The following is a 22,382-nucleotide window of genomic DNA, read 5'->3' as shown; positions in this document are numbered from 1 at the left end:
ACCTGGAGTGACACTAGCCAGAATGATGAATGATTGGAGAAAGGAACAGGAAACGGAGGGATCAATTCCTCGCCCCTTTCCATGATGCTCTGGTGCCTCAGGCAATGTCACTGCAGATTTTGAGTGACTTGACATCCACTGGCCACCATGACAAGGAGAATGGGGGGGGGGGTGTAAGGACTGCCTCCACAGTGGATGAAAGCAGGGTGGTGGTCGAAATCATCCTAGGACTGATCTAGCATTCACCACTCCAGATCCGCCCTGGGATAAGTTGTCAGTGTGGATCTTCCCCTAGGTGAGGAACACACAAAGGATATCCCAGATAAGGGAATCAGTTCCTAAACACAAGATGTTGCCATCTGGAGGAAGGAGCAAGGACAATTTTGTAGTTCCAAATTCATTTAAAGCATTCTCTCCTGTATCAGTGATGACAATAAACAGCAGCAAGGGCAAGAATGTCAGTTCTCTAAGAACATGCAGGTGTCCTTGGAAGACTCTGCACATCCCCAGAGAAGTGTGGTAGTGGTAGGGTAAGACTTACTGAGGGAAACAAAAACATTGGTTTGTGGGCCTGAAAGGATGTCTTGAGAGATATGCTGGTTTTCCTAGGGCATAAATTTGTGATACAACAGGCTGTTGATGAAGCCCAGTGACAATTTCCTCTTCCTTTTAGCCCATGAGGGAACCAATGACACTGAAAGCCAAAACCTTCAGGATATCACAAGGCATGCGAGGTTTAGAGTAGAAAACAGAAGGACCTTGAGGCACTGGTAATTGTTTCATGTCTTCTCCCAATTGGAGAACATGGTTCAGAAAGGGAGAGAAGAACAGTAGAGGTGAACAACTGGCTCTGCAGATGGTGCCACCGGGAACCATTTGGCTTATTGAAAAATGGTCTGCAGTTTCATGAAGATGGGTTCTGGCAAGGAATGGGATGCAACTCAAAGCAGTAGGCAGGAATGTTTTTGCTAAGTCTCATAAACCTCATCCAGAGGATTTTAAACTGACAGCAGTATATGTGAAAGGGATCTTGGGAGTCTTAGTAGACTACAAACTGAACATGGGTCAGCAGGAAGCCAACACGATTCTAGGCTGCATTAATAGAGTATGGTGTCTAGATGGAATGAAGTCATAGTCCCACTGTATTCTGCTTTGGCCAGACCTCACCTGAAATACTGTGTTCTATTCTAGTCACCACAATTCAAGAAGGATATTGACCAGCTGGAATGTGTCTAGAGAACATGTCCAAAATCGTAAAATGTCTGGTACCAGGCTTTGGGAGCTAGGGATATCTAGCTTGGAGAAGATAAGGCTGAAAAGGATATGAAAGTGTGTCATATTGAAGATGGGGCCAGCTTATTTTCTCCTGCTCCAGAGATTAGAAAAATGGAACAATTGATTCAAACTACAGGAAATGGGGTTCCACCTAATCTTTTTAGGAATTGTAGATTAAAAACATCTGGAACCCACAGTTGGCACTCCTGCTCTGTATGTAAATATCTGTCCCAGCATACTACAACTCCAGCATCGGCTGCAAACATTCTCGTATCTTGCTAGAGGCACATGTTTTCATTTGATTCTGTTTGCATCACAGTAACACACTCTATATCAATTAAGCTATCTTTGGAAACTAGCAGGCCCAAAATATTGTGTTCAGACTGCTGATTGCGTTTGGTGACAGGAAACATCACATTAGCTTTTTGCAACAGCTTCACTAGCTACCAGTCTGTTTCTGAGCAGACTTTATCAGCTGTCAGACATCCTGTGTTGTGCTGTAACTTTTATCTTCTTTACATTGTTTTAAATAAGTGTTTTAACAGGATTGCTTACTTGTTTAACTTTTGTATTTTGTTTTAACCTACACTGGAACCTGTCTTTGTGAAATTCCCATCCTCAGAGTAAGGTGAGATATTTTCCCTGAAATCACAAAATCCAGTAACATATACACAAAGGCTAAGTATCAGAACTGCAAGCAATTTCTTTAAAATATTCAGGATTTTATTCACTTTATCACTAGCTTTTTTTTAATTGACAGTTTATTCCCTAAGTTTTATGGCACCACTTTCAATCAGAAATAAAATTGGGTAATAGTGTTTTGGATATCCTTTCTTTCCTATTTGCTTTTCTAATTTAATCCTCTAAAGAGTATAAAGAGATCTTATAGAAATGCAAGTAGGAAATTCCAGAAATATCCCATGAAGTCCAACAATTTTCAGAGGAGTTAATTTTTCCAGTCACAAATAAATCTGTGAAATTCACAAAAATTATACTCCTTTAAATTATCTGGTAGTATTTACAAGCTTGAAAGATATCTATAAATAGCATCTGTAATTTTTTTTCAGATAGGACATATTCAATCAATTATTTACAATGTTCACCCAGAAGCCTTCCCTTCTATACACAAGTATCTCATCAAATAACAATTAAGACTATGCATCTGTTGTATTTTACTGAAGTCCATAATTCCAGTATAAATATGAAAATGTTAAGCTGTTTGAAAACCAATCCAGAAAAAAAACTTATCCACAGCAATTTGTAATGAAACCTCTTGCTTTTAAGAATTTTCACAGGAAATCAAGTTGTTAATCATGTTCAAAATTCACTTTTAGTTTCAAACATTTGTTCACAAATTTTAATATAGAAGGACTATTTCCAGTTTAAATAAATTCTATAGTTTAAATAGGAAGCTGAAGTGCATACAGACAGGTATTTTGTGATCTCATTAATTCTTACAAGTGAAAGAATAAGTCAATTTTACTGAAAATGTGTTTCAGGTCTTGTGCATATTTTACTAGGCAAATTAAGGGGGGGGGGGGCAGCCACTCAACCTTCAGTAGTGATTTCAAGAGCATAACTAAAATAATACAGAAATCCAAGTGCAAATTCCTAATCTGGGGCAAAAACAACTTTCCATTTCTATTATATTGTCAAATTTAGCATCAAGATACATTGAGAAGTTTATTGGAAATGTGTGACTGCCTCTAAAAATGTGACTTGCTTTACTGCCTGTAAAAATAAACTTTAATTGCTATTAAAATAATCAAGAATTAACAGAGACACAATATTGGAATGCAAACGTCACACAAGAACAAATTCTCTGAGGGATTTGTATTTTTACTGTCTTACTGTCCCCTGGGATATTAAAATCTATGGAAGCCATCTCATTCCTACAAAGTTGGTTCATTTGAATGAGAGAACGCTCACAGAATGGCTACATATATTGCAAGAAAAAAAGTAATTGTGTAAGTAAGCCTGTAAAGGCATGGACAGCAGCTAGAATTATAACAGTTAATTTTAGAGAAATGCTTATGTACAAAAATACATAGTTTCTGAGAACTGGAAAAGGTTCTACACACTAGACCTATTTACAAGCTTTGACTTTCACACCAATAAAAACACATTTATTTTGTCCTTGATTTGTGGATCAAATTATACACAGACATTACATCAATTAGGTTACTTTAGACTTTTTAAAATAATCATTTGACAGTAAAATTACAACTGAAAAATAATCAGTTGGCATGGTGTAGCTGCAGTTTGCTGGACCAGAAGAAGTTTAAATAGGACCTTAAATTTCCCCATAACCTGACTGAAAAAGTAAGGCTCTCTGTGACACTTGCCTTGCTCCTCAAAATTATTCTAGGATAAGGTGCAAATACACATATGGCTCTGTTGTCCATAATAAGTTAACAGTAGTTGAAAAAAAACTTTGGTCTTTAAAAAAGCACATGAAATGCTAAATAAAAAGCTATTTAATCAGACTCAACGTAGTGACTTGTAATCATTTCTGTATCTATCTGGTGGGGGAAAGCTTAGTCCAGTGAACCTTTACTGGACTTAACCACTTATGTGTCACTTCATTACTCGCATCAAGATAAGTGTGTATGTGTGTGTATTTCCCCTCAGTGAGTTTAAGTAAGTATATGGGATGAATTCAAGAGTGCTAGTGGGCTAATAAGTTTCATATATCCCAAGGCACAGAAGTTAAGTCTTCAAGAAAATCTATACACACACTATTTAAAATCTTGCAGACAGCTATGGGATTAAAGAATCACCCATTCTATTATACAGAGATTTGGAAAGTTATCCTGGTCCAGGAAACCAGACAGACGTGTGACAAAAAAGGCACACACTTCAATCACCAGCAGCCACATTGCAGGGCTTATGCCGTATGTCAACCTGAAATATTTCTTTGAACATATTACTACTCCCAAAGGAAATAGCAGTATTGGAAGCTGCTCGAATTTAAAAGAACCAGTTGCAGCAAGCAAATTTATTTCAACAGTGGGATGACAAAGGGGGAAAATAAACCCGAAATTCATTTTACACAAACACCCCAAAGTAGCGATATAAACTAACCAACACAGGCATCATGTACATTTAAATTGATACAACCGTCCGATGCTTCCAAGGCCAGAGAGGGTTGAGTTGTCATAGACCTTGCTAGCGTTAGAATGTTTCATTGAAGAATGATCAGTTTATGATCCCTTAAAGTGCATTCATGTTCAAGTTTCATGTGCATATCTACTCAGCACGAGAGAGCTGTCATGTGACATTGACTTCTAGAATATGATCGTCCTTGCTGGGAATAACAAGGATTTGCATGCCAGAGCTGGAATTGAAAACCTGTCCAGGGGAAAAGGACTGAAGCCGGGGCATCGGCAACCCTTTATGTTCGGCACTGGCTGCTGAATGTATGCTGCCCCTGCTCTTGATGCTACTGCTGTCAGCTTGGTCATCCATGTTCTTGTCCACAGAGAGATTATCATTTTCAATCCAGCTATCTGTTTAAAAAAGAGAAACACCAGCTTGTATTTCCATGTGCATCTGCAATATTTATTACAAACAGTTTACTAATTTTAATACCAATTCCAAATTAGACCTCATACCATTTATTATTTATAGTAGAAGTATTTAAGTGCACTAAAATGTGCTACAAAGAGAAGCCAGAAAGTTTTTAACATCAGTTCCCAAAGAAGCTGCCAGTGGCCCAAGAAAGATCAGCGGGGGAAACCTCTCCTCCACAGCTAAAGACTTCGATGCCACTAAGTGGAGGCAGAGAAACTGAATCCTAGGGGCCAGGGGCAATGCTGTTATTTTAATTGCTTTGTCCTCTGTAATTTTGAGAAGGCAAATTACAGAGAACCTTGCAGAAAGACAATACATAAATACACTAAATACAATGTTGTAGTGAATGAGGAAGTTGTAATACACATAATTTTCTGTGCACTTAACTGGAATTCCCATCCAAAACAAATCAGGCCATCATTCAGATACTAGCCAGTACCAGTTTTATAAACAACATTAGCACCCAAGAAAGAATTATGAATAATGTGTATGTCAACAGATCTGCTCAAGATAGACATTCATATTTTGATATATTAAAGGGAAGACCTATGATGTTATGTTGGAGGTTTCCGCAAAAAAATTTCAAGAAGAAATATTCTTACCAGCATCAAGCTGCATAGAGTGAGCAGAATGATGTGGGAGGTACTTAAATAGTCTGACATCTGGGAAAGGGAGATATCCAGCAAAGAGTGGCATTACTTCCATGTGGACTTTGTGGGTTGCTTGAACAGCGACTGGCATCGATATTACTCCTGAGCTCTTTCCACAGACTGCCCAATTACTGCTGTTGTCTACAACTGTAAAGAAGAATATTATTCAATCAGATATTAAGGCAATTTCTTAACTATTCATTTGCATTGTTATATTTACAACAAATATGTGCACCAATTATTAAAAATTTAGGGGGGACAGTAAGCTCTCTTCACAAGCCCCTTGGGTGATATATCATGTATTCAAAGGGAATCTATGAAGATTTGATAGCACCACTCTTGTTATTACATAATACAGTTTGCTTCTTAATGAATTCATGACATAGCAAGAAGGGAAAAACAAAAGTGGGAAAGGAATTGTGGTGGGGCAAAGTGCCAGAGGCTAGAAAACCAGTTTCAGGAAGTGAAGCAATGATGGTACCTTGAAGTATGTATGTCACAGAAGATGTGCACTGGACAAATTTTTGAGATCCTCTAGTTTTTAACTATTCAGCTACTAAAGTGAATATATTTTATGCCAGGAAAAGGGTTATGAAAAAGTACTAGTTTTATGTTCACTTTTGAGTGACTTTCTTCTAAATAAGTATGTATAGGATTTTCAAAAATTATTAATGCAGAACAACTGCAACAAACTGGATTTCTATGAGGAAATTACATCTATTCAGTTTAAATACATATTGACCTGGGGTTCTAAAGGAAAAGCAGGTGTTCTGATAGTTGGTGCTATATGACTGGGCCACCTATTAACAACAAAAGTCAAAATAAATATCCTAAAGATAACACTTCAAGATCTAATCATTATGCTTACCTTCATACATTAATTTTGTTGTACAGTATCCATCAGATTCTGTTAACGCTTCATCTTTATCAACATCAAGAAGGTCTGAAAGCCGGGTTATCAATATCTCCAATGAGCAGAGTGAACCAGTTTTACAATATTCTGTCTCCAGTGGGGGGGAAATCTCAGCTTTCACATTATATAATGTCTGGTCAGAGAGCAATAATATTACGGGTTAAAGTATACAGAACATTCAACTTCTTTTTTCACACATTTCAAAGGCTATATATTTCTAAGCTAAGATTTGACTGGAGAGCTGGGGTTCCAGCCTATAAATTTGCAGAAAAATAGAATCAAGATTCCAAAACCAAAGGAAAAATCCTGAGATTCAAACCAGGACTGTGGCCTAGCTGGCTGGGAGTCAGCTGCGCCAGCCCGGGTCGGAGTGAACTTCCGACCAATTTGTGTAGCTTGTTGTTGACCTTTGCAACCCGAAAGACAGTTGCATTTGTCAAGTCGGAAATTTAGGTACTGCTTATGCGGGGAGGCTAATTTAACTAAATTTATGACGTCATAAAAATCTCCAGCAAGCATGCAAAGAATGAGGAAGTACTTCATCAGTGTCACGAATGGACAGTGAAGCGACAGCTCCCCTGATGGTCAGAATCTCCTCATGAAAAAGGTGGAATGTTAAATAGCCTATGTGTGTCTGTCTATATTTGGTGTGTGTATGGCACTAAATGTTTGCCATGTATATGTACATTGTAATCCGCTCTGAGTCCCCTGCGGGGTGAGAAGGGTGGAATATAAATACTGTAAATAAATAAATAATGGAGTTTTTAAATGATATATACATACATATATATGTATATATATCCATCCTTTTGAAATTACTGATCACTGAATAGATGTCGCATTCAAGTTGTTATAGCTTCACAGCAACTGCTACAAACTCCCTTTTAAAAAGTGCCTTTTATTTTTGATATTTGACATCAAATAAGTTTTGACTTATGGCAGCCATATGAATGAGAGAGATCTATAAGCTCCAATTATAGCGCAGATAATTTCCATTATGTTGAATTCAATGCTGTTACCAGATACCAGAGGAAACTTTCAGCAACAGTAAGATATGTCAAGTAGTTGTTTAAACGCACTGGTATTCTGGATTGACTTGTATTTCAGTAAGTAGAGTAGGGCGGAGCAATTAGCAGAGAAAAAAGAGAGAGCTGTGTACTGCTTCCTGGCATGAAAAGAGGATACCTGGGTTATGTATATTTGTGTGTACATGCAGCCATCCCCAATGGTTAAGCCAAGTGTCATGTTCAGCCTTTGAGGCAGAAAAGGATGTGCATCTCTGCATCTCCACTCTAGGTGCTGCAGCTTCACTTTGAACTGTCTGCCAATTAAGAATCTCAATGTGGCAAGGACATAAACCAGTCCTTGTTGTTTCAGTATTGCAATAACAACACATTATCCCCTAAACAAATTTTAATATGCATTTCTTGAATCCGTCTGCTTCCACCTAACACAACCTTGGCCCTATTATTATACTATTATTATATTATTATACTATTCTAGTATTCAGTATCAAGTTATTAATAACTTACAAAAAAGTTTTCCAATGGGAATTCATAAGTGTACGGCTTCAAAGAAAGTGAGTGCTCCTCAGAGGGTGCTGAGCAAAAGCTCATTGAAAACTGGCACTGCAAGGAGGATGGAGGTTCCTTTGCCCATTTTAATTCCCATATAAAAAATACTGCTTGCTTGCTATGGATATGCTGAAAAGAAATGAAAAATAAATACTGTAAAATAGTATCAGCAGTCTCCAGGTGCAGTTAGAAAAAGGTGAGATTGGAGAAGCTTAAAATAAAATAATTATTATATTTAAGGTATAATAAATGCATAGTTTATTAATATCCTTCAGAATATCAAATTGCTAAACAAGACAACTTTAAATTACAGAAATAAAAGCAAAAGCACCTTTTAAAATAGCCTTGTTACAGTGTTAGGCATTCAACTTGGGTTCTTACTGCCTCCCTCCTGGATGGGATAGAAGCTGGAGGATTCAGATTGATTGGGTGTGGGTGTTTGTGGATACAAAGAGAAGCAGTGATGTCAATGAAATTTAGGCTTCTGACAATATCTGGGGGACCAAATGATTTATTCCAGCATTGATTTTTTAAAGCTTTGTAAGTATGGCAAGGGGGCGGAGCTGGGGTAGACAGCTCATTCTTGCAGGAAAAACAAAATTTCCTTATTTATACTTGGCTATATCAGTTGGGGGAGATAATGAAATCCCTTCTATCAACTTGACTAAAACAACCAGCCATTTTCTACCCTGTTCTGACAATGGACTCTTGCAGTTCCACTATTCCAGCATTTATTCTTCAGGATTTGGTACCTGAATTTAGCATTTCTCAGTTCCTCACTTTTTCCTCAGCAACAGTAAAGATATGTAAAGTGTCTCTTTTGAATTAGAAATCACTATTTTAAATCTTTCTATGTTTTAGTAGAAGGTGGCATGGGCCAGTACAGCAAATCCATTTTAAAGAATTAGGTCTCTATAATGACACTTCTATATCTCTTTCTCGATTTGAATGGTTTTTTTCTGCCTTAGTTCCCAATAACAAAATTTATTTGGCAAATGCCAAAAGTTAAAAACTTTAAAAAGACAAGTTGCACAGATTATAAAGAAAATGCAAATAAGTAGGTGCAAAGTTGTGTTTTTCAACACATTAATCACATTATTTGTGGTTTGAGATCTTATTTGGAGACCTGAGTGCAAAATTTCTACGCTAGTCCTCACCTACAAAAGGTGGTGGTGCTCAATTATGCACGTTATCACCAGCAGGATTTTCCTTCCTTTTTTATTAGTTAAAGGTAGAATTGTGGGACTTGCAGAGAAACTTTACAATATCTTTAGAAATAGATCATTCCAAAAGGAAAATTGTACTTCCAAGTAACAAGCAAGAGATTTGCAACCACAAAGACCTGCATCAAAGGACTATCCTAAAATAATCTTACTTTCTAAACAACTTCTTCAGAATCCTATTCCCATGCTGCCCTGAAAAAACCAGAACACTTGGAATTCCACTAGGAAGTGCAGGCAAACAGTAAAGTCAGTAATATGTTTCTGTGTGTGAAAAAGCACCTTAAATCCTCTTAGGATCCTACTCCTTTACATTTTTAAAGTACACCACATTACTAACAGTTTTCAGAACAAACATTATTCTCTGTTTGCTCTCTTACAAAAGCCATGCATCAACAGACTACAATTTTCTATTATAAAGTTGTTAATTTCTTTGTTTGGAAAATGAGCAGTGTTGAGTTGCAGTTCATATTTTTTACCCTAGTAGGTTAGAAAGAACAGGATGAAGAAATAATGAATATGTCTTAGTTTACCTGTTCAGTTTTGGAATTTAGAGGTTCAAGACTTAAATCCATGCAAATTTCAGAACTTTTGAGATTACTCTCAGATAACTGAAAAGAGATTTCTGACATGTTCTGCACACAAACTTGTATATATTTCCTAAAAATAAAGAGGAAAATAATAATATTTTAACACTTCAAAGAGTTAGTATGATGAGCATTTTATCTTGTCTAGACATTTTTGAAGCAAACCTTTATTAGGATAGATAATGCCATTTTCTTAAATATGCCTCATTTAAACAAGGTAATTTGCATTTTAATGAAAGAAATAATTATGCCTACAATAGCTGCATTCTATTTTAATGCTACATTCTCATTTAAAAGATGAAAGAAAAATACTATTCGATTTCATTGACAGTGGTAACTTAAAAATCTCAACTCAGAAGCAGATTTCACTGAATTCAAAGAGATGTATTCCTGGCCAAATATAAGGATTTCAGTCTCAGCCAGAAAACAAAGGAAAGAACAGGCCAATTTTAAATGAAGAGATGTTTTCAAACTCTTGGACCTTTTGTATTCTGCTATATTGTAATTGGATGAAAGATTACAAATGGGGAAAAGATCTTGAGGAGCTTACCTTTTGCCTGCTGATAATAAGGAATGTTTGGCCTTAAAGGGTATACTGAATGTAAGAGCAATAATGGTGGAGTAAATTGACCAAGGACAATCAATGGTGACCTGAAGGGAAGACAGAATAATTTTATGTGGAATATGAATTTAAATGTATGTATTTATTTATTGAGTGAAAAGTAGCTTGCAAATGTAGTAAGTAAAAACAAAGTCTGTGACTTTAACATACAGAATTATTGTGCTGCCAGTCTACTATCTTTGTATACAATGTAGATGAAAACTCCTTTTAGCTATCTAATGAAAAGACAGCTTTGAAAATCCTTTTGGGACTTTTCCCAAGAAAATGATGTTTGTATTATTTCAACAACAAAAGAAGTAAAAAAAATCAATCAGAATAAAAAAAAATATTACAGAATCATATAAGTACTTAATGAGAAACCAACAACAAAAAGCACCATACAGCAAAATCTTTAAAATGTGAGCATACTTTTCCCAGCAAACTTGAGTTGCAGCATGGAACATAGCATTTAGTGCCAAGGTTATCAACACAATGAATAAAACTAAACAGAAAGGTTAAATATTAATATCAACATAGTCTGGTAGAGAACTTTCATATTTGTTAACTGCTGTTATAACTGGAAAAAATCCTTGCTTACCTTTTGGTCAATAGTAGCCATGCAATTATGAGATATCTCTTTCCCTTTGCTTTTTCTCCGAAGCTCTTTACTAGGTAGAGTCTCATTTTCCATCATACATATTGGGGTTGAGGGCAAGTACAAAACTTCAAGCTCAAAAGCTATCATGTGGTATGCAGGAGCTATTGGTAAGCTGATGCTTGTGATCTTCTCAGATGACTGAATCGTTAGTGATGCTTCTGATGTCTTTTCTGTAGTTACATGAAATATAAATTACCTTCTAAAAATGTATAACCATATTTTCAAACAGAAACCAGTATTATTTTCCAGGAGAAAAATTTGGAAGATGGCATTTCCAAAGGAGAAGCCTCTGAGAGGCCCTTGATAAGGACAATAGATGCGGAGGCAACAATGGGTGCATGGGGAGCTGAGCAGCTTCCTTCCCTCCTCTGCTGGCTACCACCTCCACCTTTGTCCCTGGGGGTCTTGTTTGCTTGCCTTGCCTCTATCTCCACCCACCCTGACCTCTCTCTCCCACAACTAGGGCGCATGGGAATAGGAGGACGAGTCTGGGGGGTGTAACTGGCAAAACAAATGAAGAAGTTATGATGGCGGTGCATAGAACAGGGCCTCTTCCTCCTCTGCTAGCCACCACCGCCTTGGGCCTTATTCATCCTCCCTGCCTTTTTCCTTGCCTGCCTCTCTCTTCCACAACTAAAGTACATCGAGAAAAGCCGGGCACAGCAGCACAGAAGGCACCCGTAAATCCAGGACCAAGGCAAAGATGGCAGCTAGAAGAGAAGAGGGCAAAGACCTCTGCTCTCCGTGCACCCATCGTCTACTGTTGTGAACTCCCCAGAATTTAAAAAGCAACTAAGGGAGATCTGAAGAAAGGAAAACCTAACAATAGAGAAAGCCACCTGTCAATAGGGAAAAGTCACTTGAAGAAATAATGTGCAGGAATACATGAAGTAGTTCACATATGAGGTCACATGATGTGATATTCTACTGGTGTGATATTATTTGTCAGACCATCGCTCTTTCCCAAAACTAAAATGTGTGAATATCAAAGCTGCATACCTTTAGTGTTTGAGTAAATCACGGCTTTGCTCTCTGGATGGTACAAGACTGGCATGGCATCAGCATTGCTTAGCTGTAAAGTATCTCCATTCTTTATGGTGTAATGGCCAGTTGTAACTGTAAATTTTATCTTCTGAGGGATCCCAGCCAAAAGACTATCTGGAAACAAATGGTGTGATGGTAAAGGTAACCACAGTTTAATTATGTTATACTTGAAATAGCTGCCATGAAATAGATAATGCCAAGAAATCATTTTGCACATTAACACTATCATGATGATGCTAAATATACTCCACTTACTCTAAGAAGAGAACACTGCTCTATAGTTTCTACTATCATACAAGGATGTTTAAAATTCAGTGAATTCAACTATAGAACACCTGCCCTGACAGCAAAAATCTCACAAGCTACTCAATAGGTTGATTTTAACCAGGGTACATATCTAGATCCCTTTGAGAAGGTTTACATAAATTATAAAACTGAATTATTCTATATAGAAATAATCAATCCCCATAAAACTGAGAACTCGTTAGCAAGGTGCACATTTTGCTATGTTTTACATTCCAAACTGTGTTTAGATGCTACAGTGGATATATAGTAAATTATTTGATTAAGAACTACAGCACTAATTAAGTGGCGATTCTGTCAATTAAAAGATCCCCATGGCTTCACCAAATCAACTTGTTATATATAATGGTTTCCAATGCAGTTGGTCTGGACATGTCTAACTGTGTTGCAACTTTATGAATGTACCATATCCAACACTAGTTAGATAAGAATGAAACTCTATTTAAAATATATATGAAGTCTTTTAGTAAAACTATCAAGTTGACAAATCAGTAACTACATTAAAACACACTGATGTGCTTAAAAAACTCACAGTATTGGTATGCATGTCTTTTTCAAATCTGATTACATATAGTTCCATCCTCTAACTTCAAAAATTGCCCAAATGCAGTTCAAATTCTCAAAAACGAAGTTAAACATGTAAAGAATGAAAGAAAAAGAAATAACACAGTGCAGAGTTTGATTCATCTACCTACCAGTACAAGGTTCAACTTTTAACTGTGGCTCCTGAGAGTAGACATCATACTGCACAATTGGGTAAATGTGAGGAAGGGCAAACTGCATTTTACCCACTGAAATGCATAACTGCCTGAGTGTGTATGTCCCAGGTTCTTTGCCCTATAAGAATTAAAAAAATATTTTGTAAGGACATCAACATTTCTAGTAAAAGTCACCTGAAAAAATGTCTTAATCTTTCCACTATATATAATTATGCAAAACAGGCCACATATTATGTAAAAGCTAAATGTTTGTGACATCATGCCTATGAGGCTAATAGTATGCACATATTTTTATGTAGAGCGTAACAAGCATAAAGATAACTTCCAATGTGCTTTAAAGTTGATATCGTTTTAAAGACATAGAATAAAAAGTGCTATCTGCAATAACTTCAATATGCTAAACACACATTCTCAAAAATAGTATGTTGCAAATAAAAGGGATGTGAATGTTAAGAGTATAAGCTACATAACATCAAGATGTTTAACTATTTTTTCTACTTGCACCTAAGAAAAATATTAACATGGGAAAAGGCATCTAGAGCACTTCAAAAAATAGTGAAGTTAAATAGCACAAACCCATCTGTTTCTTCCCAAACAAGGGTAAAACATGTATCCATCAACTATTTCAGCTATGCCACCTGCCTGAGATATTTTTAAAACACTAGCCATTATTTGTGTTTTGTGATTGGTATGGAGCAGTGAAAGTATGCTTAAATCATTTTTATAAACTTTATGATAATATATTAGTGAAGGAGTTGTTTATTTAAAATTCCTATCAGCAGCCAAGAGACAGCTAACAAGTAACTGAATTATATTACTAAGCAGTACATCAACAGAATCTGTTTTGTCCTGTCCTTCAGACAAGATAACACAGTATGTCTTTCTCTACAAGAAGATTATTCAGAAAAAAATCTCTACAGATTTCACTGGAATGTAAAAACAGAATGCAGGAGGCCTGCATTTTGTGTTCATCAGTTTGCAGAGAGTAGATGTCAAAAGAAGAAGAAAGATCACAGCTTGAGGATTAGAAGGATTGCTCCTCAGGTACTGAAGCACGGTTTGTAGCAAATTGTGCACTGACAGTCATAAACTTTTGAAAATCAGATGGCACAAGTTCATCTGGGCAGATAAAACAGTATTTTAGAGGAATTTAGTATGAACTAGCACAACTATATACAAATTGGCTGAATTACAACCTGCATTCAGAATCAAACCATCTGTTAGTTCCCACCTTGTTGGGGTTTAGTTGTTTGCTACAGACCAGTTTGGGTCTGAGATTTTGAATGATGAATTGATAGGCATTTAAAGTCTCTGTATTAGAGTCTAGGATGTACTGTTATACAACCTGGCTCTTGAAAATGAAGATTCATTAAGCAAATCTACTAAAAAGAGTATACAGATGTCACACACATAAAGTATGAGCATGGTGGAAGGGGCAGAATCTGATAAACCAAGTTCTGATCTATAATGACTATATTTAGGTTATCACAATATTACTCCTCTCTTTTCTTACTTGTACTATATGCATTTCCATGGAAAGGAGAATGAAATGATAGAACTAATTCTTGTTGGTGTATGCCTTCAAGTCATTTCCAACTCATGATAACCCTAAGTTAAATTGGTTTATTGGCAAGATTTGTTCAGAGAGGTTTGCATTTGCCTCCCTCTGAGGCTAAGAGGGATTGACTTACTCAGAACCACCCAGTGGTTTTTCATGGCCAAGCAGGGATTCAAACCCTGATCCCCAGAGTGGTCCACTGTACAACACTGTTCTCCGCCTACGAACCCACTAGATCTTCTGGGGAGGCCCTGCTCTCGATCCTGCCTGCAACACAGGCACTTTTGGTGGGGACGAGGAACAGGGCCTTCTCAGTGGTGGCCCCTCGGCTGTGGAACGCCCTTCCCACGGACATTAGATCAGCCCCCTCACTAATGGTATTTCGGAGAAAAGTGAAAACCTGGTTATTTGAACAGGCGTTTGAATAGGCAGTGCAATGAATATAGGAAAACGGAACTATGGATGACGAGCTGGATCATGATTCTAGTTATGAGACGCTAATGAGTTGTTTACTGATGTGTAATTACTTAGTGTATTATTGTGTTAATTGTTTTTAAATGGTTTGTATGATGCTAGCATTGAATTTTTGCTGCTGCTGTTGTTAATCGCGTTGAGTCGCCTAAGGGCTGAGAAACAGCGGTATACAAATAAAGTAAGTAAATAAATAAACACTACTGCATCACATTGGCTCTACAGAATTGCTAGTTTAAAAATATTTTCAATTAAGTGTTCAGAAATCCAAGGGACACAGACATGGGTCAATAGTACAATTCCCCCAAACTTGTAGTGCCACAGAGATTCCTTAGAAGTTTTTCCCCCCAAATCTATAGGATGGATGTTGATATACTGGATTATTACACTAAAATAGACACAAGCTGTTTCCTGTGCATGCAATCATCTAATAAACAACAGCAACATCATAAACTTGGGTACCAGCTTAGAAAAAGCCAGGATCTTTAGTATCACACTTTGTCTTCATATTCAGTTTTGTTCCAAAACTGGTAGCTGTAGTTTCCTGGTCTAGATGGAACAGGTGGAATTGAAAACTATCATTAACTTGACTGATGTGCATTGCAGATGAAGAAGTGAAGAGGATGATGTTTGAAGGAGAGGCCTACATATACTTTGGGTTGGGCAGAGATGTGATTGTTTAGAGGTTATTTGAAATGATCAAATAATATCAAGTCAAATATGACATGGAGCAACCATACAATATTCTTCTAACAAGCAGCAAAATGTTTTCTATTTATATACATTTCCTAGAGACTAGCTTAGGAATTTGGCCCAGAAGGGTTATAGTCAACGCCATGGAAACACTCTTTCCTGACACTTTATATGTTGTCATAAATGAGCCAGAAATTCGTATTTACAATTATGCATGTGATTTGTCAAAATATACTACAACCACTTTAAGAACCAGAATAAACTCAAACACCAAAAAAAACTGCAGTTATTTGAAGGCACAAGCATCTAGTTTGCATATAAACACTGTTGCATGCTGCTGCTGAGCACATTTTCACACCAACATCCAAGTGTACTTAAGCATAAACACTTACTACTGAGCCGGATGTCTAACTATATCAATTTTTAATTAAAATGCCTGACCATCTATTCTGAAATCTCTCGCTAGTGTTAAGAAAACTACATATGGTGCATAGAATTTAAAAATCCCCAAAATTAATTCTATTAAACTCTAAGCTTCAAAATGATAAAATGAATAACACATTTCTTTTTTAAAAAACTTGAAGCAACGGGATTTTAAAGATACAAAAATATATAGAGTTTTGGCCATCCTCTCACTGCCTTAAAATTATTTATATAACTAGTTTTGAGTGAATTTGACCAAACCTACGAAAGCATTTTTCATGGTATTTCGTAACACCTATAGTGATTGGGCAAAAAAATTGAATACCAAGTCTAGTTATTTAGTTAAGCCTGTAAACATGAGAGAAATGGCAACTGAAAATAATATATTTAAAATGATTTTGGTAAGAATAATGCTAGATCCCTCTAGATATGTACCAAAGTTTCACCCAGACCATCTTTACACAGTGAACAGTTTATCTTCCAGATCTGCTAGCTTTGGCCCTGGTCTAAGGAAGGAAGGAAGAAGAAAGCAGCCAAATTGCAAAGCAGAGGCAAGGGAGCAATACTGGGTTACAGCATGCCTTCTATAAAAACATACCTGGGTTCTGAAAGTTATTTTATTGACCCCTGGTTCCAGTATTAAGTTGCTACATTTTAACATGTGGGCACCATCCTCCAGAGTCAGCCCTGTGGATATTTCCAGAGAAGAGCTGCTCTCTTGCCTTCGCAACAGCATGTGCACATTTTTGCAGATGATGCCTGTTGTGTTCAAAGAATTATCCGAGGGGCTCTTTTCATACATCTCATACAACTCCAGCATTGGCAAGCTACTTCTTGCCAGAGAGAGGCCTACAACTTCACTCGGAAAGCTGATAATACCATTAGAAGTCTTGTGTTTTGTAAGCCATTCAGCTGTCTTCCGGTAACTATTTTTTTCAATGCTGAAATGGACATTAATTGCAATCTGATCCACATTCACTGAGATAGGCATCTGATTTGCCAGGGTCAGTACAATAGATAGTGTTCCACCCACATGGACCAAAGCATTAGGAGGGTTAAAATGCAGATTCTTCAGCTGTGCAAAGGAATGCATTGACAGTATAACTTTCTGGCCTGGAAATAAAGATAAAAGGAATTTATAGGACATTTAACTGGTTACACAACTTGAATATCCTTTATTCAACATGCTGCATACAACAAATGGTTTGGATTTTGGAATATATTTCCATATACATAATTAAATATCTTAGTGACTGGAGCTAAGTGTCAACACAATAGTAATTGATGTTTCAGGCAAAACTCATACACAAAGCCCTAAGAAATTTTTACAGACATTAAGTTTGTCATCTTGAGTATTCAGTCATTAAATATAAGAATATGGGTGCATATAACCTATACTTTTATAATGCTCGCAAAGTATACAAACAGGACCAAAAACATTTCCAGGGTCATGCAATCTTGCACAAGCCTTTGGATTCACCTGAAACAAGATTTCATATTTAGATGCTGCTTGTGATACTGATTTTATTTACATGAAATCCTGTACAGATGGTAAATATGTTAAAGCTAAGGCTGTATGTATAATCTAATCCTGTGCTTTGAAACATCAAATTCTGTAACCTCAATATAATGTGAATTAAGCATATTTGCATTTCTTCTCCTATTTATAATAAATTATTCTGATTATTCCTCCACATAATTAGGACAAAGAGCTATGTAGGGTACTGAATATAAGATTTCAGACTGCCAGAAAGCTTATTTGAACATTCCCTCTAGAGTCAACTATTTCAGCACATGTTATCAGCATATCCTCAACATCTTCCCTACAATTAAGGGGGCACAGTGAACTTATTCATGCTCAACATTATTTAAAAAAAAATTAATTATTACATTTGGCCCAGCCATAGGTTTTTAAACGTCGTTGTGTTACTGTTAATGTTTACTGCTTATCTTTTGTTATGAGTTTTATTTTATTGTTTTGTATTATTGTTGTTATTGCTTTTATTACTGATGTATTGTGGGCTCGGCCTTATGTAAGCTGCACTGAGGCCCTTGGGGAGATGGTAGCAGGGTATAAATAAAGTTTTATTATTATTTATTATTATTTAGGCATCCACATTCTACAAATGTTGTGTGCTTCCACAGACTCTCACACACACCTAATTAAAACATGGAGGCATTTATATTTAATAACTATTTTAAGTTGTTAAACCATCACACAAGGTACTGGACAGCATGTTACAAACTGAGAAGACAAAAAAGGCAAGAATTTACAAAAATATTCTATAAAAAAAGTAAGTTTACATCTGGACAAAATGATAAAATCAAGTATTCTTCAGAAGCCATTCGAAATATTTAATTTTAATAGCTTTGCTTTTATCGAAAGAAAAAGCCCGGTCTGGTTGAAATTTTACAATGGACTTCTCTCAGTTCTTACCATCTTCTGAGGGCTGTTTGGCAAAATCTAGTATTTCTTGGCAAAAGTGTTTGCGTTCTTCTTCCGTTAAGTTATTATCACCAGCTAAAAGACTGCTCGTTTGGAGATAGCTGGTACAGAGATAAGGATGTGTGAAGAAGTACTATATATGAAAAACTACTTTAAAACATAGACAAAGGAAATTATAAATGTAGCATCACATCACACAAGTACGCAACAAAGAACCAAGCAGGAAGCCATGTACTGCAGTGACCATGAGCCACCTTCTGCTCTAATCCCTAATACATTTCTTTCTTCTGTCTATCCTTGTTACTTTTTTCCTTTGACCTGGAAGAATCAAAGAAGCCGTGAGCCCTGGAGTATGGTTCTTGGCCTATAGTGTAGGTTAGCACCCTAGTGCATGGATAAGAGATAATAACAAGTTGTTAGTACATACTAAACAGTAAAAATAGAAGGCAACTATAGCTCAAGAAGAGGTGGGCAAAGCCAAGCCATAAGGAACCCCCATCAATCCCACATAGTGCTCCCCCTCACTTTAAAATGTTTTCACAGCACAGTCTTCCAAAACATTTGCCCTAACATTTTGTAGAACTCCCAAACATACCAAAACATATGACTAAGCCATGGAAGCCCTTCAAAAGGTATGGCCATTATTGCTGAGAAGGCAAACACATCTGTATACCCCTTATTAGTCAATTTTTTTCAAATTGTTGTGGTTACCTTCCGCTGCTTATAATGTTAACTTTGATGTCTTGTATTCCAACAACTGATGAAAATGCAGTCACTGATGTAAATGATTAGCTGGCACAGACATGTGAGTCTGTTAGATACTGCAGCACATTCAAGGGACAGTTTCTTATATGTGATTTTATTCTAAGGTGGCACTTCATATTATTACTGATTCAAGGTTATTTTCTGTACATTTTCTTGAAGAAAAAGTTGCGAGTTTAAGTAGAAAGTCTACTTGTGGCATTCTGTAAACTTGTTCAAGCTTCCTACTTTAAAAAATGAAGGTACAAGCTGAATGCAGCAATACTGTGTCTGTTCAAAACCTGCCACTGACTAATAAAATAGACCACACCCATAAATGCTAACTATAATTTTCTGATTTCTTTGAAGGATACTTTTCAACCTGTCCAAGGTGTTTTTGACATTCTGCTAGTTGTTTCCGTGTATGTGTAATGAGCAAGGACCACCCTTCAGCAAGGTAGGTTTTTAATGCTCCTTGAAGATAAACTTCAGCCTTTTGGGGACTCTTCTTCTTCCTTTGAATAAGTCACAGAAAAAAAAGAAGAAACAAAACAGGCATTTGAAAAAAATCATTTGTAAACTATGGTATTATGTAGTTTATTTTTCTCCATACAGTCTTGTGCCAGCTGGTTCTTTTATGTCAGTGTAAGTGAATACATTCTGACTTTTAATCAGAACCCTATGAGAGCTACCCAAGGTGCTGAAAGCAGTGCCCAATATAAGTTCAGAAATAGCTCCTTTAAAGTTAAGACTATGACTTCGAGCAGATTCTAGATGCCATTATAATGGGAAACACCAGCCAGTACTGAGCTCCTCTGCTTCAAACTCCAATTTATAAAAAATAGATAACTAGTGATCCAAACATTATTGTAACATTAATTGTACATACAACAGGTCAAAAGATTTTTCCAGCTCACTATAAATTAATGAAATTACTCATATACAAAGATAAAGTATAGTTCTGCTTAGGCTACCAAATTCTTTCTAAATACACTTTCCTATAAAATTAAACATTCAGCCTCTTGTTAGCCATACATTTTTGCACTATATCCCAGCAAACATATGTGTTAAGACAGCAAAGACTAACTGAAGTTAACACTTTTGTTGCTGTGGTACAGAAAAGCTACCCTTCTGATAATTTGGCATTGTTAGCAAACATTTTGCAGAACACATGCCTTTTAGTGTATTTAAAGATGCCTTTTAAAAATACTATGCTATGTTCTTTAAAACCCAGTCATTAAAAAAAATTAGTTACATATAAAACTCTGCCAGATCCTTTCCAACAAGCTTTGCTGACCGATTTCTTCCAATATTTTTATACATTTCAATTGTGGCATGGGAAAGATCCTAAGAGAAGAAGAGCAAAAATGAAGTTAGAACAAACTACACTACTATCAGAAACCAATTTCCCAAAGCCTTATACTTCACAGTTCAACTTTAATGTAGATTTCTTTTAGTATCAATTAACACCCTGTCTAAAGTTTCACTTTACAACATACAAGGTTGTGTTTTTTGGGGTTTTTTTTCTTTTTTTGGCTGTTAGTTACTAAAGTTTACAACAAATTCAGCCAATATTTATTATTTGCGGCATTTGTAGCCCACTTTTCTCAGTCTTACGGCAACTCAAGGCTCACAGAATTGGCAATTTTGATGCCATACATTCATAAAATACATTTAAAAACATTCAATCCAACATTATTTAAAAAAACCATATATAAACCGTTAAAAAACATAATCACCGGTGTCATCCTGTTTAATTATACAGACAAGATTCTGTCCAGACTATCCATATTCTAAACATTACTTTTCCTGGTCTAACCTTGATTGCTGCTCCCAACTAAACTTGGCTTATTAATAAATTGTTCGCTGCTAACTCAACACTTACATGAATCAAACTGATATAATGAATTTGTGATTTGGGCCTGGCTCTGTTTCAATTTTAATATTTTAATATTTTAATCTATATTTGTAATCTTGTTGTTGACCTAATGTCAATTTAATTTGTAATGTCATTAATTTGTAATTCATGTTGTTGTTGGCATTGAATGGCTGCCATTTGTAAGCCGCTCCGAGTCCCCCCCCCCCTCAGGGGTTGAGAGAAAAGGATAGAAATGCTTAAAATAAATAAATAAATAAATAAATTTACTCCAGCTAGGAGCAACAAGTGGATTAAGCCATCACAATCAATATACTAAGAGTATTACAATCAGGTTACAACAGAGGTGTGATCCACTTCATTAATAGCACCTCTGTTGTAAACTGATTCACAAATTATATCTAAATCTATCTAATTGTATGCAATTACAAATGCTATCATTCATCTCAGAAAATATATGAAGCAGATATAATTTATTAGCCTTTACAAGGTAAAACACACACATGAAGTACTTACTAAGTAATGCTTTTCAAAAGCTTCTACAGATGATAATGCCTCTTTGAGTTTCTTATAAGGAGACTGTGCTGTATTGGCTTCAAAAAGATAATAAGGCATAACCAGTAAGATATTTTGAAAAGTATCACAAACATATATGAGGAAACAATACAAACACTGCATAACATTTAAGTGTCATCCCAACAGAGCAAGAAGAGGAATCTCAATATTGAAGAATAAAGAAGGTTATTCTGTAGCAAAGGTGGCCCTTCACTTTCCCAGGAATTCTGCTGGGGAGGAGACACTGCTAAAACTCTAATTAGTAGAATGTTCTCATTGACATTAGCAGGCACAAAATGCCAAACAGAGGGATGTAACTTAGTAGTAGAATACACACTTTGCATGTAGAAGGTCACTACAGATCGGGCTGGCATGAGTTTCTGCCCCTAACCCTGTCAGTCAATGTCAACAGCACAAAGTCAGACAGACCAATGGTCTGATTCAATGTTAAGCACTATCTCTATAGCAGGGGGAAGCTGGAGCTGGCTACCAACATACCCTG

At 36.3% G+C, this 22,382-nt stretch overlaps 1 protein-coding gene across 1 annotated transcript in view; it reads right to left on the bottom strand.

Annotated features, from left to right (window-relative positions):
* Positions 1-1,976: 1,976 nt before the first annotated feature.
* The window catches only part of TRAPPC10 (trafficking protein particle complex subunit 10), a 50,911-nt gene continuing 30,505 nt past the window's right edge, over positions 1,977-22,382 (bottom strand). Inside the window, exons 10-23 of the mRNA XM_060770250.2 lie at positions 21,842-21,918; positions 20,705-20,796; positions 19,824-19,964; positions 18,700-18,809; positions 16,861-17,375; positions 13,094-13,235; positions 12,051-12,209; positions 10,992-11,221; positions 10,343-10,443; positions 9,739-9,865; positions 7,944-8,114; positions 6,367-6,544; positions 5,451-5,645; positions 1,977-4,784 (exon numbers count right to left, since the gene is read on the bottom strand). Of these exons, the coding sequence (XP_060626233.2) occupies positions 4,546-4,784; positions 5,451-5,645; positions 6,367-6,544; positions 7,944-8,114; positions 9,739-9,865; positions 10,343-10,443; positions 10,992-11,221; positions 12,051-12,209; positions 13,094-13,235; positions 16,861-17,375; positions 18,700-18,809; positions 19,824-19,964; positions 20,705-20,796; positions 21,842-21,918 (2,477 nt within the window). The 3' untranslated portion in view covers positions 1,977-4,545. The remainder of the gene's footprint in view (positions 4,785-5,450; positions 5,646-6,366; positions 6,545-7,943; positions 8,115-9,738; positions 9,866-10,342; positions 10,444-10,991; positions 11,222-12,050; positions 12,210-13,093; positions 13,236-16,860; positions 17,376-18,699; positions 18,810-19,823; positions 19,965-20,704; positions 20,797-21,841; positions 21,919-22,382) is intronic.

This window comes from Anolis sagrei, chromosome 3 (genome assembly GCF_037176765.1).
Source record: "Anolis sagrei isolate rAnoSag1 chromosome 3, rAnoSag1.mat, whole genome shotgun sequence".
NCBI lineage: Eukaryota > Metazoa > Chordata > Lepidosauria > Squamata > Dactyloidae > Anolis > Anolis sagrei.
The sequence above is the reverse complement of the archived record's forward strand: the minus strand, read 5'-3'. Positions and strand labels throughout refer to the sequence as shown.